This window comes from Bubalus kerabau, chromosome 5, assembly GCF_029407905.1.
Source record: "Bubalus kerabau isolate K-KA32 ecotype Philippines breed swamp buffalo chromosome 5, PCC_UOA_SB_1v2, whole genome shotgun sequence".
In the NCBI taxonomy this organism is placed as follows: Eukaryota; Metazoa; Chordata; class Mammalia; order Artiodactyla; family Bovidae; genus Bubalus; species Bubalus kerabau.
Window position 1 is genome coordinate 123,008,832 of NC_073628.1, and position 25,778 is coordinate 123,034,609.

At 37.8% G+C, this 25,778-nt stretch overlaps 1 protein-coding gene across 1 annotated transcript in view; it reads left to right on the top strand.

Moving 5' to 3' along the window:
- PLA2G4A (phospholipase A2 group IVA) overlaps positions 1-25,778 on the top strand; it is a 173,010-nt gene that overhangs the window by 124,548 nt on the left and 22,684 nt on the right. The window contains exons 11-15 of the mRNA XM_055582969.1: positions 3,794-3,931; positions 4,020-4,112; positions 8,413-8,484; positions 14,056-14,298; positions 22,054-22,238. Of these exons, the coding sequence (XP_055438944.1) occupies positions 3,794-3,931; positions 4,020-4,112; positions 8,413-8,484; positions 14,056-14,298; positions 22,054-22,238 (731 nt within the window). The remainder of the gene's footprint in view (positions 1-3,793; positions 3,932-4,019; positions 4,113-8,412; positions 8,485-14,055; positions 14,299-22,053; positions 22,239-25,778) is intronic.

A 25,778-nucleotide genomic window follows, 5' to 3' on the forward strand; every position in this document is an offset into this window, starting at 1 on the left:
ATGCTATTGTCTGTTAGAGTATATAGACCTGACATAAAATGTAAGATATTAGAGATTTAGTGTAGTTGTAAGAAAGACTTCATAAAAGTGGTAGAACTCAGGTTCAAGTTGAACTTGGAAAGATCTACCAATTGGGGGTGAAACATCATCTTTGTGTAAAACAGTATAAGAAAATGCTCAGAAGGGAGGCCAAAGGTATGTTTCAGGGAGCAGTAAAAAGACACTAGATTTGGTTAATATATGAACTGGTGAAGAGTAGATGGTATATATGAAAAACCCATTAGTGTCAAGCTATATAGAAAGATTTGACTTCCAGATAGTAATGTTTCTATTCAATTATGATAAGGGGAAACATTTAAAGATTTTTGGTAGGAAGCTATTTAAGTTGTGTTTTTGAAAAAAAAAAAAAAAGGTATTTTAATAGTTCATATGGGTAGATTGGCACAGAAAGAAACTAAAAGCAGTGGTATTGCTATGTTTTTGTAAATAAGGGCTTAGAACTAGGGAGATACTGTTAAGGAAAGAGAGGAGAAGATGGATGTGAAAAGCTTAAATATTACCAGTGAAATGTGTGATGGATGGATGGATTTGATGTGAGTGGGTATAGGAGTGATTTCAGTTAAGAGTTTTTTTTCTGGGCTGTGATAGCATGGTTTATAGAAACAGGTGAGCTAGATCAGGAAGAAAGGTGATGAATTCCTTTCCAGGCAAGTGTAGTGGGATGTTATGACAGCATGCTCAAGTGTAAATACACAGCAGGGAGCTGGAGACGAACAGATAGAGGTTCATGAGAGAAGTTCAAGTTTGAAAGGTACTAGATCAGCAGCAGAGAAATAGTAGCCAAGATACCATAGTGACTTCTTCAGTAAGAATCAGAGAGCAAATCTGCCTCTCAAAAATGTCTCTCTTTACTGTGTGCCCAAAACCACAGCATTAAACAAGAAGAGATTGCTGGAGAAGTAGGAACCAGGAAATCTTTGTTTCAGTACTGTGGATAAGGGTGTGAAACTCACAGATAAGAAATTACTTGTGGTGATACATAAAGTTTCCTAATGGTCTCTGATTCATTGCTAGTCATGTCTCACTAACTCTATGTAAATCATTATAAAACATACCACTTGGTCATGAAGGGTATATGTGCCATTTGGCTTTGATGTGAAATGAATTGCATTGTGTTCTCATCACAATTGTGGTTTATAACTTGTTTCACAAAAGTAGAACATTCTATTATTAAGTAAATAATAAAAACATACATATACATGATTTTTTTTCCACAACTTTGAAGACAGATGTTTTAAAATTCAGAATATTTTAGATTTTGAAGTTATAAAATATACTTACACTACATATTATATGTGCTTATACTATATATTTCATAATGCCCCACTGGGGTCTTATAATCAAATAGTGATTTCTCCAGTGGGATGTATTAATATTCACGTTGAGTGGGATATGTAAAGATTAAGCCTCATATAAAGATTAAGATTAAGACTGGTTTTCTACTAAATGAGATCAGGGCAAATTTTACCATCGAATGAATAGCAAAGGAACTGCAAAATCCAATAGCAAAATCCAATGTGAATTTTGGAGTTATTTGGATTTCAGATTGTTGGATAAGGTGTTAAAGATGCAAAAATTTTAGAAAGGGAAAACGGATGAAAAAGGAGGACAGAGGGTTTGGGGTTAGGCAGGGATGCATGGTAGTTGGATTCCATAGAAAATGGTCAACAAAGACTTTGAACTAAAGGGTAAGAAGGAGCAAGCCTTATGATTACAGAAGGAAATAGTGAGCATAAGGGCTGCAAGGTGGGAATGAGCTTGGTCTCTTGGAGGAAATTAAGAAGGTATGTGGCTGAAGTAGAATAAGCAAGACAAAATGTGCTAGAAGATTGTTTAGGACATGGGTCAGTCAGGGAGCATGAGCCAGACCATCATGAACATTTCTTGACCGTGTTTCTATTTCAGTAAATAAGAAGCCATTGGAAAGTTTTCAACTGGCATTAGTATGCTGTGATTTTTATCTTTAAAAATTCATTCTGGCAACAGGGTATCTAAAAGATAGTAGGGGAATAGAGAAAATGTTTTAAAAGGCTATTGTGAAGATCCAGGGGAGAGTATGGCAGCTTATACCAGCATGGTCTTGGTGAACAAATGGATCACTAGCCAGTTTGTAACCACATCTGATGATAGAGCCTACAGAACTTGATTTTTTTCTTTTTGAGATATAAGAGAAAAAGGACCATGAAGAATAATCCTAGGGATTTCTCTGGCAGTCCAGTAGTTAAGTGATCGCCTTCCAATACAGGGGGTGTGAGTTTGCTATCTTGTCCGGGAGCTGAGATCACACATACCTTGTGGCCAAAAAAGCAACATTTAGCAATCTTGTAATAAATTCAATAAAGACTTTAAACTTTTTCCACATCAAAAAAAAATCTAAACTCTAAAAAAGTTATTCTAAAGTGTGGTAAGGATAGTATGGATGGTGGTATGAATATATGAAAAGAAGTACCATTTACGAAGAAGGGCAAGATTGAGAGACTGACAAGGAAGTGGGATTCAGAGCTAGGAATTCTGTTTGGATAGATTAAGATTCAGATGATTTTTAGACATAGTTATAACCACAGCAATACATGAAATATAATAGTGGCTACTATTTTCTGAGTGATTAAAATGTACTATGTCCTCTTCTAAGTTCTTTAAGTTTCTTAACTCATTGGTTCCTTCCCAAAATCTTGCAAACTATCTACTGATTTTATTAGCATTTTACAGATTAAGAAACTAAGACACAGAGAACACACGTAGTCTACCCAAAGCTTCATAGTTAATAAACAACAGAACAGAATTTGAGCCCAAGTTTCTGGCTGCAGCACCTCTGCTCTGAGAAAATAAACTCTGTTGGCTCTATTCCTATGCATTTCTGAATATATATAATATTAAAGCTTTGCATTGTAATCTTTTGAGTTAAAATAATGGTTAATAAGCAAAATTAAGGAAAGATGAAGAAAAGGCAAATGTTAGACACCACTTTCTTCCATTTTTATAGTCTGCTTCCATTATGAGAAAGAGTTTAATTTCTTTTGTCTCCTCCATGTATTTTAAACATCTGAGTCAGCAGTTTTAAAACTGTCTAATTAAGATGGACTTTATAACAGATGTCTGAGTTTTTAAATGCCAAAGGATATTCAATTTGTGCAAAGTAAGGAATCCTTTTGTGTTCTCATCTTATTCATCTGTGAGCTTCCTCCCCAATTTCTATATAATGTTATACACATGGTTGTTCGTTGCTGTTCAGTCACTAAGACGTGTCTGACTCTTTGCTGCCCCATGGATTGCAGCATGCCAGATTTCCCCGTCCTTCACTATTTCCTGGAGTTTGTTCAGACTCATGTCCATTGTGTCAATGATGCCATCCAACCATCTCATCGTCTATTACCCCCTTCTCCTCCCGTGATGACTCAGACGGTAAAGAATCTGCCTGCAATGTAGGAGACCCAGGCTCAGTCCTTGGGTGATGAAGATCCCCTGGAGAAGGGAATGGCTCCCCACTCCAGTATTCCTGCCTGGAGAATTTCATGGACAAAGGAACCTGGCAGGCTACAGTCCATGGGGTTGCAGAGAGTCAGACACAATTGAGTGACTAACACTTTCACTCTCATATACATGATAGATATTTGTTAATTTTTAAAAATATTTTAAATGAATGAGAATAATTATGCCAGTGTTGGAGTACTCTGTGTGTATATCTCTGTAGTATTTTTCTACTAATGGATTGCATTTTTAAAAATCATTTCAGATTGGGTTGAATTTAGTCCGTTTGAGATTGGCATGGCTAAATATGGTACTTTTATGGCGCCTGACTTATTTGGAAGCAAATTTTTTATGGGAACAGTTGTAAAGAAATATGAAGAAAACCCCTTGCATTTCTTAATGGGTAAGTGATCCCAATCTACCATGAGTTTGTTTGACTGTTTTGAATCTTGGTACATTCTAAGTCATATTCCGTGTTTGGTCTTCTTTAGGTGTCTGGGGTAGTGCCTTTTCTATATTGTTCAACAGAGTCTTGGGAGTTTCTGGATCACAAAGTAAAGGTTCCACAATGGAAGAAGAACTAGGTATTGTAAAAACATGCTTGCATTGATCATAATTATGCTATACTGATAAACTTCATTAACACATACATATAAAGTTAAATCTTCATAAAATTGTAATTATTCTAATGCTATCAATATTTTAGATGAATCAACATAATTATTTGTAAAAATATATGCTTTTACCTCTTAACTATTGTTTTGACATTGAGGTTGTGGAGTTCATAGAAACTACTGATTCCTGAGTATCCTTTTTTTTTTTTTTTGCCCCTTACTTTTTTTAATTGAAGGATATTTGCTTTACAGAATTTTGTGGTTTTCTGTCATACATCAACAAAAATCAGCCATAGGTACTCCCATGTCCCCTCCCTCCCAAACCTCTCTTGCATTTCCCTCCCCATCCCACCCTGCTAGATTGTCACAGAGCCCTGTTTGAGTTCCCTGAGTCATATGGCAAATTCCCATTGGCTATCTGTTTTACATATGGTAATGTAAGTTTCCATGTTACTCTCTCCATACATCTCACCCTCTCCCTCCTCCCCTCCCCTTCCCCGTGTCCTTAGGTCTGTTTTCTATGCCTGTTTCTCCATTGCTGCCCTGAAAAGAAATTCATCGGTAGCATCTTTCTAGATTCCATATATTTATATGATCTATGTATATGATATTTATATTTCTCTTTCTGATTTACTTCACTCTGTATAATAGGCTCTAGGTTTGTCTACCTCATTAGAACCAACTCAAATGCATTCCTTTTTATGGCTGAGTAGTATTCCAGTGTATATATCTACAGTGGAATCAATTTTACTAGAGCATCTTTATTCCTTTTAGTTATTATGTATCAAAACATACTATTTGTATTAGAGAATACAAGTGGTCCCTGACTTACTATGGTTCAACTGACAAGTTTTTAACTGTATGACAGTGCATAAGTGATATTACTCAGTAGAAACCATACTTCAGATTTTGAGTTCTGACCTTTTTCAGGCTAGCGATAAGCAGTACGATACTCCCTCCCAATAGCAAGCTGCCACTCCCAGGCATGTCAGCCACGCAATCACAATGGTAAACAACCCATATACTTAAAACCATTCTGCACCCTATCAAGCATTCTGTTTTTCTTGTGAGCTCTTCAACATTTACTATAAAGTGTACTTTGTGGTAGATTATTTTGCCCAACTGTAGGCTAAATGTAAGTTTCTGAGCGTGTTTAAGGTAGGCTAGACTAAGTTGTTGTGTTCAGTAGATTAGATGTATTAAATGCATGACTGATGCATGTGGCAAAATTTTCAGCTTACAGTAGGCTTATTGGGATGTAAATCCATCGTAAGTTGAGGGAGATCTGTTCTCCTTTTATGAATAAGGGCAGCTTTTGGACGATTAGATTCATCAACAGTTGAATACAATATGATACTTAAATTCAAGCTTGATAGTTTATTTACCTCTTCAATACTACCTCATTAGAATTCTGTTAGCTTCTTATAGCTAATTCATACCAAAAACATGAGAAAATATTTCAAATCACAGCTAATAAACTACTGCTAATAATTTTCTTCAAATCTAACTCACAAGCCCATAATAAATTAAAAGTAATTTTTATACAACTTGTAAAAAGTAGACAAACTCAATTGAGGACCAGTAGTTTTCATTTGTTATAATATTAGTGCCATAGAAACATGTTATCTTCAATGAATAAATTTGATTTACACAAAACATACATTCAGGATCTCTCAAGTGCCATGCCGTCTGTATCGTAGTCAACACTGAATTTTTGTTATGACTATTTTGACTGGAAGTAGGAAGGGTCAGGGGAATGCTGAATTTGAATCTGGGGCCAGCCCAGCAGGGTCTGGGGAGAAGGATCCTGGAGATTATCAACAAAGTACCTCCCTACCTCCTCTTCTGTGCCTCTGAAGTAGCCCACATCTATTTCAGAGTTAACAGAACAACATAAATGACTTTTTCAACAATCTCTTTGAAAAATACTTGCATGTTAACAACTTACTGTAGGATTTTTTTCTAATAAACTGTCCTTAGTTATTGCAGACAATGACAGCTGATTTAATTAAGCTCTATATGAAAAACAAAAATACAATTATAACTTTAATTGATGTACCCCAACTTGACTTTTAAAAAGTGTGAAGTCACTCTTCCTGCAAGAGTTGATTTTCGATATGTGATATATATATATATATATATATATATATATATATATATATATAATATATTAAGTGCAGCAACTTTCTATAGTCCTTAATATTTTGGGTGTAGTTCTTAATAAATAATGTGAAACTGATCTTATGATATCCCTAGAGTCAAAGACTTTAGAATAAAAATAAAAACAACCAAAGAGGCACTTTGTCCTTTAACTTGCTCCTGTCTTCTGAGCATCACACAGGGAACAAGCAGCCAAGGTTGGTGGAACTTGGAGCGATGTCCGACCTTAACCACAGAGCCACATGCTCCCAAGGGTAACTGCAAGGCAAAGTGTTTAATGCTGAAATCCTCTGACAGTGACCTATTTTAATGAACACTGTATCCCAGATGAATATCCTGTTCTCACCTTTAATTTTGTGGGTATAATAAATTCTTCTCTATGTGAAGCTATGTGAAGATTTCAGGCAAGAGATAAAAAGGAGAGAAAAAGAACAGAATTGCTGCCTTTTGTGAGGCTTGCTTCTCTTGCTCTTCTCTCTTGAATAATCCAGATAAACCCACGGTTTGTTGCTTTTTCCTCCTAAGACAGGAAGAGAACAGGACTGAAACAACACATCTGAGGCTGGGTGAGACAAAAGCTGAAGGCTGAGGAAAAGGAGAATGTTTATACTCAATATTCTTGAGAGTATTCTTTTTTGTTAGATGTCCCCTTTGAGACCAGTGGTTGGCAGCTTTTTTACTTTCACTGTGTGTCAGAATTAAGGGGAATATTGTGTCCTGAGAACCCCCGGCCGGCAGGATGCATGTTACCTCAGATTAGGGAAGGGTTTCCAGGAATGAGACCAGAGAGGTGAGTGACTGAGGGGAATCTCAGGACTCCTGGTGACCCTTTCATCCATTGGCCAGCTAAACTTGGCCTCTTAAAGGGATGTTCAGAGGTGCTTTTAGTTTCATTTTTCTCTTTCAAAGAAAGATTTTAAAGTCAATTGGAGTGTAATATGAGCAAAGCAAATGTTATACCTATATTTTTCTGAGTTTAAAAGCCCAAATGGTTCTATCACTGAAAACTATAAATTTGAAGACAGTCAAAAAAATAAAAATTCTATTGACTAATAGAAGGAAAAAAAAAAGTCACTCTACAGAAAAGGATTTCATGTAAATGTCCCCTCAAAGTTTAATTTTTCTATAAATGATGATTATAAAATGGTCTGTGTATTCCATAATTTGGGTACTTTTTTACTTGAAAAAAGAGAGCTAGGTATAATGCTAAATTTTACTCTTATCTTTAAGGCTTTATGGTTTCTATTTTAGTTTTTATAACTGTTCTCTTAATACATTCTGAAAAAGCACAAATTGAAACCAAAACACACATTTCAGTAGATAATATTCATTATTACTTAGTAAAATTCCCCTCATATTAGTAACTTCATTCATCTTAGTAAAACCATTGTATCCCATTGTAGATTTTGGCTTTACCCTATATTGACTCTCATAAATGTCATTTCAACATATTTAATTAAAGAAAAATGTATCTTTTGGGTAATAAGAATTGTATAATCAAGCTGTTCTTCCTGTAAGAATTAATATAAACAAAAATTTTCCCCTTTAAATCACATATGAATAAATTCTAAACTATTTTTTTGTGCTCTGGGAAATTTTTTTTTCCAATGAGAAATTTTTTTTAATATAAATTTATTTATTTTAATTGGAGGTTAATTACTTTACACTATTGTATTGGTTTTGCCATACATCAACATGAATCTGACACAGGTATACACGTATTCCCCATTCTGAACCCCCCTCCCTCCTCCCTCCCCGTACCATCCCTCTGGTGTGATACCAAACTCTCATACTTAACCACTTGCTACTATATTTTGTCTTTTATATACTTTGTTTCTTGGATTGTTTCAATTTTTGTTGCCGTTGTAAAAAGCATCTGACTTTTTATAATTCCATTTTATCCAAACTGGCTATTTCTGATATGCAGAAAATATATGTATGAAAAATACTCATAAATCTAATACATTTAAATTTACTACATTGATCTAGATTTACACTGATAAGTCTAGTAGAGCTCACTGTGGTTTTGCTGAGAATACTTCCTTACAGTAAATTTCACTGTGAGTCTTGATGCCTAAGATTCTTTCATTGTTTTGTTTTTTTTCTGCAGAAAATATTACAGCAAAGCATATTGTGAGTAATGATAGCTCAGACAGTGATGACGAATCACAAGGACCCAAAGGTAAGAGAGCTGGAAACTCCTCTGGAAGAACTGCATTAGGAAAGACTATGAATGTTTTGTCTGATATTCTCACTCAAGATACTAATGGTAGTCTCTGCTTAAGGCACGGAGTGATAGAATTGTAGCTTTCAATTCAGAGAGAGAATCAATGCCATATATGCAATAAAATATGCAACATATAAGTATGCCTTATTCCATTTATTTTATATACCTCAAAAATTTTATCAGTTGAACAGAGAACAAACTGAGATGGTATAACAGAAATACCAAATTCTGTGTCAAATCTGATTAGAGTACTAGGTTTCTAAGCATAGAAATGGTGATGTGGGAACATTGTTATGTAGCTTTAATAAGTAAAGTTTCATCCTTTAAAATCTTATTATTAAGTAACATTTGAAAAATTAAGTTCTCACTCCATTGCCAAAATTCTCTCTCTGAAAGGGGATCAGTGATGGAGTAGATTTATTGAGAACTTTTTGTTTCATGTATCGCTTTATTGTATAAACAAGTTCTTTTACACCTTGACAAGGCAGTTTTCACCTTGCGTGGATCACGGTAGTCCGTGTGGAGTCAGGGAAGAGCTCTGGAAAAGATCTGGCATATTTGTTGCAATTGTTATGTGGTAAAATGGAATGATTTTACATTTGGACAGAGCCATTTGGGCAAATGTTCCCAATAGCTCAAAAACCAAAAAAAAAAAAACAAGGAGAAGATTTTACAACAACTAGATGAACATGTCCTGTTATAGTTTGAATAAATTCATCTAGATTTTAAAAGAGATTAAATACTTTTTTGTCCGAAACTTAATTACTCCATCAGCTAAGGTAAGGCTATTAGAAGAGGCTGTTTTATCTTTGCTGAATCAACACTGAAATTAAAGTTCTCTTTTCATAGCCAGGCTGTTATTTGTCAGTTGTTCAGGTCTTTTTTTCTTCTATTTTGAATTTCCTTTTAATGAAGGGGGATAGAAAAAATGATGGACAGCATTTGCCTACCACTCATAGAATTAATTTTGTATTGATGTTGGGACCATCAAGTAGATTAATAATGGTTTATTGATTATTAGGTAAATGGCCAAAATCATCAGTACATTTGATCACCTCACCGAAGAACTGATGCTTTTTGTGGTGTTGGAGAAGACTCTTGAGAGTCCCTTGGACTGCAAGGAGATCCAACCAGTCCATTCTAAAGATCAGCCCTAGGATTTCTTTGGAAGGAATGATGCTAAAGCTGAAACTCCAGTTCTTTGGCCACCTCATGCGAAGAGTTGACTCATTGGAAAAGACTCTGATGCTGGGAGGGATTGGGGGCAGGAGGACAAGGGGATGACAGAGGATGAGATGCCTGGGTGGCATCACTGACTCGATGGACGTGAGTCTGAGTGAACTCTGGGAGTTGGTAATGGACAGGGAGGCCTGGCGTGCTGCGATTCATGGGGTCTCAAAGAGTCGGACACGACTGAGCGACTGATGTGATCTGATCTGATCTGACCAGTACTGGCAGATTATCTTAAAGCTGAGAAGCTCAAGGACCCTCTGAATATGGCTGCTTTGGTTTCAATACCAGCCAACATTGGAGAATGGTATTTAGGGTGTTTTTGAGGATTTCTTGTTAGCTCTTAATATTCTTTTTTCTTTTTAAATAACCTTTATTTATTAGAGTAGTTTTAGACTCACAGCAAAATTGAGCAAAAAGTAGAGAGAATTCCCATATATTCCCTGTATCCACACACACTGCCTCCACCACTTTCAATATCCTGTACTAGAGAGGTACATTTATTACAGTCAATGAACCTATCAGATCAGATCAGATCAGATCAGTCGCTCAGTCGTGTCCAACTCTTTGCGACCCCATGAATCGCAGCACGCCAGGCCTCCCTGTCCATCACCAACTCCAGGAGTTCACTGAGACTCACGTCCATCGAGTCAGTGATGCCACCCAGGCATCTCATCCTCTGTCATCCCCTTGTCCTCCTGCCCCCAATCCCTCCCAGCATCAGAGTCTTTTCCAATGAGTCAAGTCTTCTCATGAGGTGGCCAAAGTACTGGAGTTTCAGCTTTAGCATCATTCCTTCCAAAGAAATCCCAGGGCTGATCTCCTTCAGAATGGACTGGTTGGATCTCCTTGCAGTCCAAGGGACTCTCAAGAGTCTTCTCCAACACCACAGTTCAAAAGCATCAATTCTTCAGCACTCAGCCTTCTTCACAGTCCAACTCTCACATCCATACATGACCACAGGAAAAACCATAGCCTTGACTAGACGAACCTTTGTTGGCAAAGTAATGTCTCTGCTTTTGAATATGCTATCTAGGTTGGTCATAACTTTCCTTCCAAGGAGTCTGACACATCATTATCACCCAAAATCTAAGCTTTCGGGTTCAGTCTTGATATTGTGTGTTCTACAGAACGTATAATGGCACATATCTAACATTATAGTGTCATCCCTCTGCTTCCCATCCCCCACCCCCCTGGCAACCCCATCTTTTTACTGTCTCCATCATTTTGCCTTTCTGGAATGTCATCTAGTTGGAATCATGCAATGGATAAACTTTTCAGATTGGCTTCCTTTGCTTAGTAATATGCATTTAAGTTTCCTCTATGTCTTTTCATGGCTTCATTTCTCTTTAGCATTGAACAGTATTTTGTTGTCTGGGTATTATTACACAGTTTATCCATTCACATACTGAAGAACATCTTGGTGGCTTTCAAATTTGAGCAGTTATGAATGGCACTGTTATAAAACTCCATGTTCAGATTTTTATGTGCATATAAGTTTTCAACTCCTTTGGGTAAAAATGAAGGAGAATGATTGCAGTATCATGTGATACAAGCATAATTAAATTTTGTAAGAAACTTCCAAAGAGGTTGTACCACTTTGCTTTTCCACCATCAGTGTTTGAGTGTCCTGTTGTTTCAAATTCTAACCAGCATTTGGTGTTGTCTGTTTTGGATTTTGACATTTCTAATAGGTGTGTAGTGTCATCCTGGTTTTATTTGCATCTCCCTGATGACATGTGATGAAACATCTTTTCATAAATGTACTTGTCATCTATATGTCTTTAAAAAAATTTTTTATGTGTGTGGACAGGTTTTAAAATCTTTATTGAATTTGTTACAATATTCCTTTGTTTCCTGTTTGGTTTTTTGACCTGGAGGTATGTGGTATCTTAGTTACCTGACCAGGGATTGAACCTGCACCCCCTGCATCGGAGGGTGAAGTCCTGACCGTTGGACTGCAAGGGAGGGCCCCTGTAGGTCTTTTTTGGCAAGGTGTATGTTAAGGTCTTTTGCCCATTTTTAAATCAGGATGTTTGTTTTCTTATTGTTGAGTTTTAAAAAGTTCTTTGTACATTTTGGGTAATACCCCATTATCAGATGAGTCTTTTGCAAATATTTTCTCCCAGTCTGTAGTTTGTCTTCTTCTCTTGGGGCTTCTTTGTATTTAGTCAAGTGACTTTGAACATGATTTTTAGGCATTTTCAGGTTCAGTTTTTTCAAATCTGTATTGGCATCATTTTGCCTCCTCTTACAGAATTGCTGTAATCGTAAAACTAGCAAATGCATACAAAGGGCTTTAAATTGTGAAAGGCTAATGAATAGAAATTTACTATTAGTATTAAAGCTAATAAGCAAGATAAATCATTTATGTTATCTTGTTGCCATTTCCAAATATGTCATATGGAAGGTAGATCCATTGCTGGTATAGAAGTGAAATAAATTTAATAACAACAATAGTGATGATGAAAAAGGAAAAGAAGAGGAAGCACCAAATCTTTGGAAAATAATTGAGTATCTTATTCATATCCTGTGTAACTGAAGATATAAATCATTTATTTTAAAGCTTGATTTGTTCTAGTGAAAGATTTTCTTTGTCATATTTGGCATTAGAAAAGTGTGGGAGTAGAAAAGAGTATATATTTGTTTTTTCATGACTATGCAGTCATCTGGATTGGTTATGGAGAGAAAGAGCCCTTCACTTACTGAGCTCAGTTAAGCTAATCTTTTGAAGATATTATGGTTTTATGTATGTTTAGTTAGCATTTATTGAAAATTATGAAGTTTGAATATAGATTCTCTTTTTCCTCTCTCAATACACACACACACACACACACATAAAGATTTATTTATGCATGTATATTTATATTCAAAGTTCCCAGAAATCTGAACAGAAGTGTTCTAGGTAAGGGGATTATCCTCTACCATACAATGTTCTTAGATTTGAGTTATGAATGAAGAATATTGATGATGATGATTACGATGCTGCCGACTAGTGTTTACTGAGAATTTAACGTAGGCCAGGCACTTTTTAAAGAAATTTGCATGAATGCATTAACTTAGTTTATCCTCATAACAACCCAATGAGGTTTACTGATGAGGAAATGAATACTGAAAAGGGTCAATTAACTAGTAAATAGTGGAGAGAAGATTGGAATCTGGGCAGTCTGATTCTGGAACCAGTGCTCTAAATAATGACACAATATGGCTTCCCAGTAGTAGTAACGAGTGCATCGATTTTAAGGAAAAAGTCATTGAAAACTGCTTCTTTGGGAAGATTGTCGAATTTTAAGCCATTTTAAAACATAAATTTAAATTACATACTTTTAAACCCCAAACTTTATAAGCAAGAATGCAATGACATTTCAGAGGGTGTTTATAGACAAGCAAATATATGTTGAATCCTTCAATTGTCTGCTCTCAGTTTGCATGATTTCTGGATGTTTATTAAACATGACTGGGAAGGAAACCTGGGAAAGGAAGGGGATTAGCTACTATGGATATTTCCTCTTATGCATAGCCATAGCCAAGAAAAGAGAAGAAAAGAATTGGGGAAAGGGAAAAAAATGGAAAAATAGAAGTTTCTCTGGAAATCAAAGAATAAGCCAAGTAACACTGCCAAGAATATAGCGTTTAGACTGACTATTTGGAGAAGGAAATGTCAACCCACTCCAATATTCTTGCCTGGAGAATCCCACAGACAGAGAAGCCTGGTGGGCTGCAGTCCATGGGGTCGCACAGAGTCGGACACGATTGAAGCGACTTAGCAGCAGCAGCAGCAGCAGACTGACTATAGGTAAAGGGTAGAAAGAAAGAAAAGTGAAGTCGCTCAGTCGTGTCTGACTCTTTGCGATCCCATGGATTGTAGCCTACCAGGCTTCTCCATCCATGGGATTTTCTAGGCAAGAGTACTGGAGTGGGTTGCCATTACCTTCTCCAGAGGATCTTCCCGACCCAGGGGTCAAACCTGGATCTCCCGCATTGTAGGCAGAAGCTTTTTACTGTCTGAGCCACCAGGGAAGTTGGTAAAGGTAAGAACAATTTAAGAACAAAAATGATTAACTGAAATATTGACTGTATTAATTTACATGAATAAACATTTGTTGAATCCAAAACTGGAGGGATTTCCTTGGCAGTTCAGTGGTTAAGACTGTGCTTCCACTGCAGGGGGCATGGGTTCGATCCCTGGTCAGGGAACTGAGAGCCTGCATTCCCCTAATGTTAACACTCCATAGACCAAAGATCTTTTTTCATTTTTATGGATTTTAGACAATGTATAATGATCTTTTTCCTTAGGCACTGAAAATGAAGAAGCAGAAAGGGAATATCAAAATGATAATCAAGCAAGTTGGGTCCAACGTATGCTCATGGCCTTGGTGAGTGACTCAGCTTTGTTCAATACCAGAGAAGGACGTGCCGGGAAGGTGCACAACTTCATGCTGGGCTTGAATCTCAATACATCCTATCCAATGTCTCCTTTGAGAGACTTTACCATGCAAGAGTCCCTGGATGAAGACGAATTGGATGCTGCTGTCGCAGGTAGGTACACAAAATGTAACCCACAGAAGCTAATTCAAGAGATTGTTCTTCCTTTTCTGGGGAGGAGCATTTTAATTATTGTTACTAGTAACTCATTTATGATCCAATTGACATGCATGTAATGGGGGGAGGGAATTCCCTGGTGGCTCAGATGGTAAGGAGTTTGCCTGCAATGTGGGAGACTCGGGTTCGATCCCTGGATCCAGATGAGCCACTGGAGAAGGAAATGGCAACCCACTCCAGTATTCTTGCCTGGAGAATCCCATGGATGAAGGAGCCTGGCAGGCTACAGTCCATGGGGTTGCAAAAAGTCGGACACAACAGAACGACTTCACTTTCTTTTCTTTTTAATGGGGGAAGGACCATGAATTATTGGTTTTTTGGAAGAAAAAAATACACTGGACAGGAACAGCATCGTCGTGTCAGCATAAACAATTTTCATTGAAATACTGAGAGGGACTTTGCTTCTCTGTGTTGGTCAAGGATCACTCACTGGAAACAGGAAACCCTCTCGCTTGTTTAAGCGAAAGGGGTTTAAAGAAGGGAATTGAGTGCTTACAAAACTGTTCTGAGGCGTGGAGGAGCAAGCTCCAGGCTAAGCATGTAGGAATGATTCCAAAAACACTTCAGAATCACCCCCACAAACGCCCCCACAACAGTGCTTGGCAGTAGAAATAGCACAAACGCAGTCTCTTGTCTCATTTCCTCCGGCAAATCTCATGTGGGTGTTTCTCCTTGGCAAAGGGAGTAAGTCCCAGCAGACCCAGAGCTGGGAGGGAATCTTATGTACGAAGTCCTCCCCGCCCCCCTGCTCCTAGGAGTGCAGAGCAGTAATGCCTGCCCCCTAGGGGTGAGAGTCAGCCGAATTTACCTATTTGCAGCGTCCCTCCGCCTATCGAATTTTTTAAAATTTATTTTTAATTGGAAGACAATTGCTTTACAATATTGTGTTAGTTCCTGCCAAACTGTCAACATGAATCAGCCATAGGTATACATATGGCCCCTCCCTGTTGAACCTCCCTCCCTACCCCCACCACATCTCACGGCTCTAGCTTGTCACGGAGCACCTGGTTTGAGTTCCGACTTCATGCATCAAATTCCCACTGGCTATCTGTTTTACATATGGTAATCTATGTTTCAATGCTAACCCTCTCCATTCATCTCTCTCCTTCCTTCACCCACAGCGTCCACAAGCCTGTTCTCTCTGCGTCTCCATTGCTGCCCTGCAGCAGGTCCATCAGTACTATCTTTCTGGACCCCATAGAGTTCCTATTATACAGAGTGAAGTAAAGTCAGAGAAAAAGAAATATCATATATTAACAGGCTATTGAATTTGTCCCTCCAGTTCTCTGAAAGATTGGGTAACTTTCTTAAGGCCCCTTAACCCACTCACTTTCAGGATTGTCAGTTAGCCAAACTAAAGAATACTTCCCTCGATTCTTCATTTCCATGGGTGTTCCAAATTAAAAGTTAAATTTGCCTTGGTGACTAATGACTACATAATCATCTTTCTTATAATGCTCCTGTCATCGTAAACTTTTTCTACTTCATCATGCCATCTTGTTTCTCTTAACTGCCCAAATGTCATTTTTCAATCATTTCTGCCTAAGAACATTGACAGGAGGCTATGAAAATGTAAATGGAAAATTTTCCAAAAATCTTCCTGCTACTCTTTGTTGAAGTATTCTACCTATATTTGTCAAAATTCGGACATGGCTTTAGATCTTTTTGTTTAGGTAATGCTGTTTGTTTGTTGCTTGAGTTTAAGGGAAATTGCAGAAGCAAAATTTACCCCTGTTTTTAAACAAGAGAAGTGGAAACTCACTATATTTTGCCTTATGTTTGTGGCATCAAAGTCTAGGATATGAGATATATCTGATTATAAACCTGCCGTGCAAACCCTTTCATATGAACTATAATAAAAGTCTATGAATATTTGTGATAAAGTCAGTGTCTTTTTTAAATTCATCCAAAATAAAAATCCTTGACCATACAATCAGTGATGTTAATTGTGTGTGTGTGTTACTTATGATTTTACTTATTGCTATTGCCTCTTGATGAAAGTGAAAGTGGAGAGTGAAAAAGTTGGCTTAAAGCTCAACATTCAGAAAACAAAGATCATGGCATCCGGTCCCACCACTTCATGGGAGATAGATGGAGAAACAGTGGAATCAGTGCCAGACTTTATTTTTCTGGGCTCCAAAATCACTGCAGATGGTGACTGCAGCCATGAAATTAAAAGACGCTTACTCCTTGGAAGGAAAGTTGTGACCAACCTAGATAGCATATTCAAAAGTAGAGACATTACTTTGCCAACAAAGGTTCGTCTAGTCAAGGCTATGGTTTTTCCTGTGGTCATGTATGGATGTGAGAGTTGGACTGTGAAGAAAGCTGAGTGCCGAAGAATTGATGCTTTTGAACTGTGGTGTTGGAGAAGACTCTTGAGAGTCCCTTGGACTGCAAGGAGATCCAACCAGTCCATTCTGAAGGAGATCAGCCCTGGGATTTCTTTGGAAGGAATGATGCTGAAGCTGAAACTCCAGTACTTTGGCCACCTCATGCGAAGAGTTGACTCATTGGAAAAGACTCTGATGCTGGGAGGGATTGGGGGCAGGAGGAGAAGGGGACGACAGAGGATGAGATGGCTGGATGGCATCACTGACTCGATGGACGTGAGTCTCAGTGAACTCCGGGAGTTGGTGATGGACAGGGAGGCCTCGCGTGCTGCGATTCATGGGGTCGCAAAGAGTTGGACACGACTGAGTGACTGCACTGATCAGATCTGATTGCAATACCAATTAAATGCATCTTATTTAGAAACTTCGGTTTTATAGATAAGAGGTGATGGGCTTAAAAACAAAACAAAACAAAACAAAAAACCAAAAAACTTAGCCTCTCAGAGCATTTAGAACCAGAAAGAAGCATTAGTATTCTACTCCATAGCAAAGGAAGATCAAAGGAGACAGCATCATGTTTGCCTAGAATTGCTCAACTGAACTGGAATTGGGACACTTGAATAGGCCTCTTGACATTGCTCAGAAGCCTTTCCCTTCTGCTCACCCCCTTCCTCATAGCCTTTGGTTTTATTAGTCATTGTCTTGCTGATGCAAAAATGGAAGTTTCCTTGTGTGTACTTATTACATCTGTTTTATGTTACTGCTTTGATCTTTCTGTGATTTACACAGCACGGGCTCTGCATTCAACATTTTAACAACTTCCTGGTGATTTCACAGTAGATTTTAAAGTGTTAGGGTTCCTAGGTAAAGCACAGTGCTCAGTTAAATTTGAATTTCAATTCATATATATATATATATATATATATAGAGAGAGAGAGAGAGAGAGAGAAAATAAGTACGCTCCTTTGTAACATTTGGGACATTCTTGTATAAAAATCATTTGCTATTTATCTGAAATTCAAATTTAACTGGACATCCTACATTTTTATTAGATAATAAATTTGGTACCTTAGGAAGTGTGCCTCTTTCATTATGCTTACCTTATTTCAGATTGTTCTTTATTTTCCTCTTTCTTCTTTTCATCCTAAAATATGATATTACATATTTTAATATTGCAATTAAAATATGATATTAAATAGACTAAATATTTATTTTTGGGGGAAATTTTGATTTGTTCTAACCTAAAATTATTAAAGTGTTAGTAGCTCAGTTGTGTCTGACTCTACAGCTTCATGGACTGTATTCACTGTAGTCCATGGAATTCTCCAGGCAAGAATACTGGAGTGGGTAAGCATTCCCTTCTCTAGGATGTCTTCCCGACCTAGGGATCAAACCTGGGTCTCTTGTATGGCAGGCAGATTCTTTACTGTCTGAACCACCAGGGAAGCCCAAAATTATTTTAAAGTAATGAACTTTGGAAGGAACTTTAAATATTGTCAGTGTATATCTCATCAAATTATACTTGTTGTTTTGTATTTATCTGACTGAAAAAATGTATACAGAATGTTGACTAGTCAAAAATCCAATCAGATAAATGATAAGTTCATTCAAATTTATTGTTTATAAACCAGCATTATTAAAAATGACTACGTTTTAGACTGAATGTACTAAATTGATTAGTGCTTTTTCAGATAAAACTTTTACCAAGATGGACTCCATTTATCTCCTTCTGGTTATTTCCAAGTTTTAGAATGACTGTATGTTTGGAATGAAAAGTTACAAGGTTTACCATAAATGGTATTCAACTTGATTCATAAAGTCTTCATTAAAAGTTTTATCTAGTATACAATTAAAACACCACAATTTAATTAAAACATTAAGGTTATTCCTCTTTTATCTTATATTTAGAGTTTTTTATCTTATCTGTATATTATGTTGGGAAAATTGCACATTTGCTTTACTATTTTGTTTAAACAGATTAAAGTTTGAGCATCTTAAAACAATCAGCCTAAAATGAGAAAAAGTTAGTGTGCTATTTTTGTGCTTATTACTTCAGCTTGCAGTCCCTCTTTTGAAAACAAGAAACATCAGATCATAAAATTCCCTTCATTTGTTTACTTCAAAGTAGTTGTATACCTGTGGAAACTAATTTTGGATAAGCTGATCATTAGTTACGTGACTTCTTTCCTGTTTACTTTTGTGTTTATGTTATTTTCTGCAACACACGCCATCTGGAATAAGAAATCGAGACATGAGTTCATCTAGGGAAGAGTTCAAAACACAAACATCCAAATATTTGTGCATTATAAATGGAATCAGTTGATGTATTTGTAAAATGACCATGATAAAATTTCCATAGCAGAATCGCTCTAAGGAAATGGTTCATAATTATAAAACAGAGCATGTTTCCATACCTATCAAAGAACCTGATTCCCTTATTCACAGGTTTGGAAACCGTGTATGCTTTAATTCATGGGAGGATGTTCTTTCATAGGGGCCCTTCTCAAACTTTCTGTAACATTTTAGTGGATGGTAATAAATAGGGATCAAGTTCAAATAAGTTTGGTAAAACTAACAACTCCACGTCCCTCTTCACAATGCAATGGGATGCTCTAATGAGTTTGAGAGGTCCTACTTAAAGACTGCTCGAGTATAGTACTTGAAAAGCAGACTCGCTGTATCTGTGGAGAAGGAAATGGCAACCCACTCCAGTGTTCTTGCCTGGAGAATCCTAGGGCCGGGGGAGCCTGGTGGGCCGCCGTCTGTGGGGTGGCACGGAGTGGGAGACGACTGAAGCGACTTCGCAGCAGCAGCAGCAGCTGTATTTGAATCCCAGTTGTGTCATTATTAGCTGGACAGTCCTGTGCCATTACTAGCATAGCCTCAGTAAACACCGAGAGAAAAGTAGAGTGAAACGAAAAATCAGCGCCCTGATGCCGATGAACCTGTAGGTTAGTGAGTGTGCAATAGTCCTTACTGTTTACCCCAAAGGTTGACTTTAAAATAGAAATAGTTGTTAACTGCCTTATAGAGTTATTGTCAGGATTAAGTAGCATCTCCTCTTAAAAGTGTTAGTCCAAGGCATAGTAAAGAATATAGGGAACACACATTATAATTTACTGTTACTTTAAGTTGTTGAATCTTGTATTTCTCAAACTGACTTAATCATACAACTCTTATTTGTTACATAGAATATCTGGTAATATCTTGCAAAACTGTATTTTTTACAACACACTTAAGAAATATTGTTTCCTGTCAGTTTAGGTGGATAGTTGGAATCATGGTGGTTAGCTACATGCCAGAGCTGTGAGTTGGTCTACATAAAGTTTTTTCTCTCAAATGTAATCTTGGATTTAAAAGAGGAAAAAGGAGACTATCAGTTTCATGATGAGAGGGAGCAAATCAAATAGAAGAAGAGAGAAATAGTCTGTTCCTAGTTAACCTTTTAGCTGAAATTTAAAGCATCAGTTTATGAAACCCAAAAAATTATGTGTGAATTATCATTGTAGTTTCTTTATTAGGGAAAATCACTGCATTGTAAACAAATATTCCCATTAATGTTTTTAACTTTTTATGCTTATCATGAAATATGCATATCAATGTGGTTTTCATGATTGATAGATGCATGTGTAGATTACTTCTGTGCATTGCACTTCTTGCGTCTTTAAATTACCCATTTCAAAATTCTTTAGTCTTATGGCTGTGCCACTCACTTTCTGAAGTGATAGTGTGACAGTGTGTTTAGGGTTTAGACTTCGTGGACCAGGCTTTGAATCTTGATTCTTCCTATATTAAACTGGACCTATTAGGGCCTCATATCCTTATCTTTAAAATGATATAAATGATATTTCCTTTGTCTTCTGGTAAATCTTATATATGAAACTACTAATATATGGGCTTCCCAGAAGGCTCAGTGGTAAAGAATCTGCCTGCAATGCAGGAGGCACGGATTCGATCCCTGGCTCAGGAAGATCCCGTGAAGAAGGAAATGGCAACCCACTCCAGTATTCTTGCCTGGGAAATCGCATGGACAGAGGAGCCTGGAGGGCTACAGTCCATGAAGTTGCAAAGAGTCAGACATAGCTAAGCGACAGAGCACTACTACTATATGATATATTATATACACCCAAATAAAGCTACTTTTAGGAGGAATAAAAATACACAAATAAAAATTGTCCAGCTTCTTAGTAAAATATTTTAAAACTTACACAGACTCACAATTTTTTACCTTATAAAATGGTTAAACAATAAAAATTTCAGAGGGATAGATGTTAAAGTTGGGTTTGATAATATACATGTAATATAACAAAGGGGCTTCCCAGGTGGCGCTAGTGGTAAAGAAGCCACGTGCCAATGCTTGAGATGCAGGCTCTGCATGGGATTTCCTAGGCAAGAATACTGGAGTGCGTAGCCATTTCCTTCTTCAGGGGATCTCCCTGAATCAGGGATCAAACCCATGTCTCCTGCATTGGTGGGTGGATTCTTTACCATTTATTCACCAGAGAAGTAGCACCCCCCCATTCCTGTTACCCTCTATTATTTTTTTCATTCCTTTTATCAGTGCCTGAACCATCTTTTAATGTATTTGTTTACTGATTTACCAGTAGTGTGCTCTATTGGAGCAGAGTTTGCATCTCTTGTTCAGCACTTAAGTAGTGCCTAAAGAGCAGCAGACAATGTGTGTTTGCTCAATTGATTGGACTATTCTCCTGGACTTCCATCACCTAGAGAGATGCTTGTGGGATCCTTCAGACTCTGCCACTCCCTAGTTATGCCACTTTAGAGATGAATTTCATGTATTTCATCCTCCATTTACAGTATCCTCTATCTCACATGTCTGTTCTAAGTCTTAAACAAGATAATGCCTGAGGAAGTGTTTTTAAACCTGTAAAGACCTATGTAATGTAAGTAATCCTGCTTAAACTTACTCCTAGGGCCTGAGCCTTGATTGCATTTTCAATATTTTGTCCCACTTAATTCTCATAGCAGAGACTTCCCTGGCACTCGAGTGGTTAAGACTCAGGGGGCGCAGGTTTGATCCCTGGCCCGGGAGTTAAGATCTCACATGTCTCATGACCAAAAAACCAAAAATTAAAACAGAAACAGTATTGTAACAAATTCAATAAAGATTTTAAAAATGGTCCACATCAAAAAAAAAAAAAAAATCTTAAAGAAATTCCTCACAGCATTCTTACTGATAGAATCTTTTACTCTGATATTACAGATTAAGAGTCTCCAAGGCCTGAGGGTCCAACCGTATGGAATTCTTCTCACATATTTACATAACAAATAGTTTTAAATTCTAAATAATGTTAAGTGATCATTTAATCCATTCTGTTCGTTTCTTTCCTTTTTAAAGATCCTGATGAATTTGAGCAGATATATGAGCCTTTGGATGTCAAAAGTAAAAAGATTCATGTGGTGGACAGTGGCCTCACGTTTAACCTTCCATACCCTTTGATCCTGAGACCTCAGAGGGGAGTTGATCTCATCATCTCCTTTGACTTTTCTGCAAGACCAAGTGACTCTAGTCCTCCGTTCAAGGTAAGGAGAATTTATATAGCATTCCATCATCTGCCACATTCTTTTGCATGTCTTGTAGCTCTCTTCGTCTTCTGGACCACGATTTCTTGTCCCTTTAGCCTATTTTCTACTTTATTATGAGTTATATTTCTAAAACACAAATGTGATTTAATCACTTTTCCACTTAACAAAGCTTTTAATTGATTTCCCAAGCCTCATTCAAGTTCACAGTCCTGAGCAGGACAAGAACAAGGCAATACATCTGAAGTTGAGGAAGCGAATAGCCTGAAATTTGAGAGTTAGCAGGTAAAAGATAAGTAAAGCCAAGTAAAGCCATGCATGGGCTTCCCTGGTAGCTCAGTTGGTAATGAATCTGCCTGCAATGCAGGAGACCCCAGTTCCATCCCTGTGTCGGGAAGATCCCCTGGAGAAGGGATAGGCTACCTACTCCAGCATTCTTGGGCTTGCCTGGTGGCTCAGCTGATAAAGAATCTGACTGTAATGTGGGAGAACTGGGTTCGATCCCTGGGTTGGGAAGATCCCCCGGAGAAGGGAAAGGCTACCTGCTCAAGTATTCTGTTCTGGCCTGGAGAATTCCATGGACTGTTTAGTCCATGGGATCGCAAAGAGTCAGACACAACTGAGCAACTTTTACTTGACTTTTCAAAGCCATACATGGGGAATGTATAACATGAGGAGAGAAGAGGACATGAAATAGTATCTTGATGATTCAACAGCAGTATCTGGGGAAAAGGACAGAAATGAAGGAAGTATGCAGTATTCTAAAACTAACTGAAGATATTTAACAACAAGATGTCTTTGGTTAAGTAGATAAGAGCAGTTTCAATAGGGCCGAGAGAGCAGATGTCATACTGCAGTGATTTGAAGGTTAAGTGGAAGTTAAGAAAATGGAGACAATCCTGTAAACCATTCCAGGAAAAAGGAAATGGGCTATTTCTGCAGGAGGATGTGGGGAATAGGAAAATTGCATGTATGTGGAGGGGTGGGTTGGAAATACTTGAGTGTGTTTAAATGTTTTGATGTCTAGGACTTGTGAATGAAGCAATGTTGTGGGAGATGGAGAGATGATGTATACAACAGAATCACATCCCTGGGAGATTGTAGGGATGGGGAGTGGAAGGGAGACACAAAAATACAGATGGAGAGGAGTCTAGATACATCCATATTGGGACAAGACAGAAGGGGGTATTGTGGTTGTGGATTGGAGGTTAGTTGTAGGCACAGAGATGGGAAGATAGGAAACCACTCATGTACTGACTTCTAACTTTTAGAGGAATTCAGAGTTGGCACTATCTTTTGAGTAGAGAGGAGGTAGAGCCAGGGGTACAAGGATAACAAGTCTGCCTGTCTGAAGACACAAGGAAATTTTCTAACTAGGGTCATGTGGAAAGATTGCTGGGCAGCATCTAAGTGAGACATGAATGTTGTTTGTCCCCTTGACTTTACACTTCCTTTCAATATAGCTTAAGTATTACCTTTCTTGGCCTCCACAAGTATAGTTTTAGTATGAAAGGCTTAGTAATTTCTCCTAACACAGCAATTTTCATGTTGTCCTGTCTGTATTTGTTTACTTCAACTCTCTGTGAACTCTCTGTGAACTCGTTGGAGACTAGAACATTAACTTGTGTGTGTGTTTGTGTATATTTGTGTTTTGTTTTAATCATTTGGTTCTAATTGCTATATAGGTGTTAGCCCAAATTATGGTATGTAGGATATGTTTCGGAGAAGGCGATGACATCCCACCCCAGTACTCTTGCCTGGAAAACCCCATGGACGGAGGACCCTGGTGGGCTGCAGTCCATGGGGTCGCGAAGAGTCGGACATGACTGAGCAACTTCACTTTCACTTTTCACTTTCATGCATTGGAGAAGGAAATGGCAACCCACTCCAGTGTTCTTGCCTGGAGAATCCCAGGGACGGCGGAGCCTGGTGGGCTGCCGTCTATGGGGTCGCACAGAGTCGGATACGACTGAAGCGACTTAGTAGCAGCAGCAGCAGGAGGATATGTTTTATGGGTGAATGAATGAAATATTATAATAGAGATGAAGTTACTATCTCCGTTTCATAGATTAAGAAACAGGTACTCACAAGATTAAGTGAAACATTTCATGATCTCCCAACCAGGAAGAGTTAGTGATGACCCAGGTTCTTGGACGTGTTTTCATTTCTATTGTACATAATTAAGATGTTCTCGAGACCCAATAATGGTTATAATAACTGTTTAACATATATAAATCTCATATTTTAAAAGTGCTTTCATATTTCACCTTTTTTTGAGGCAGTTAGTAGTATTCAGAGAAGGAAATAAGGATTGATGAGATAAGAAATCTCATCATGCCAAGAAATTAAATAAGATAGTGGGCGAAAGGTCTTCCCCATTAAGCCATTAAGAATCTGCTTGCAACACAGGAGACATGGGTTTACTCCCTGGGTTGGGAAGATTCCCCTGGAGTAGGAAATGGCAACCCACTCCAGTATTCTTGCTTGGAAAATCCCATGAACAGAGGACAGACAACAGCCCATGGTGGTCATAGAAGAGTCGGATATGACTGAGTGACTAAATAACAGCAATGGGTGAAAAGAACATAGCCCAGGGGACTTCCCCAGTGGTTCTGTGATTAAGACTTTGCCTTCTAATGCATGGGGCATGGGTTCCATCCCTGGTTGGGGAACTAAGATCCTGCATGCCTCAGGCCAAAAACCAAACATAAAACAGAAGCAATATTGTAACAAGTTCAACAAAGACTTTAAAAATGGTCTACCTAAAAAAAAAAAAAAAAAAAAAAGAACATAGCCCAGGATCTGGCTGGGGAAATACTAGGTAAGTAATGGTCAAGGTGGACTACATTCCAAGGATCCAGGATGAGAATGGAACACTCTTTTAACTTCACTAGCTGCCTGGCTATATATATATACAATGTATATTCTTTTTTCTGTGCTGTGTGCAGCAGTTAGTGGTAAAACCTGGTTCTTGATGTCTAAAACATTTTAGCTTTTGGCGGGTGGGGAGACTTCTAAACACAAGTCATTTGGAAGGAAATTGACAAATTTTCTTGTTAAATAGTTATTTGGGTTTATATAACTATGTATATTATGTAAACCTATACAACTATGTTTATTGGGCTTCCTTGGTCGCTCAGTGGTAAAGAATCCACCTGCCAATGGTTCAGGAAGAATTTGATTCCATAAGACCCCCTGGAGAAGGAAATGCAACCCACTCTAGTGTTCTTGCCCGGAAAATCCCATGGACAGAGGAGCCTGGTGGACTACAGTCCATGACATTGCAAAAGAGTTGGACCTGACTTAGCAGCTAAGCAACAACAACAACTGTGTGTGTTATAGGAGATCCATTCGAAAATAGACTGGTGTATTCTGGAGTAGATAAGCAGGGAAATAAGTGAGATAGGATGAAAATGGCACAGAAATGGCAATGAGCACATCTGAGGAGTGATCTGATTAATGTGATAGATTTTAAGTCATTTTAAGTCATGATTCTACAAGGGCTTTAAAGAAGAATTTATGGTTGGATGATGGCAAATG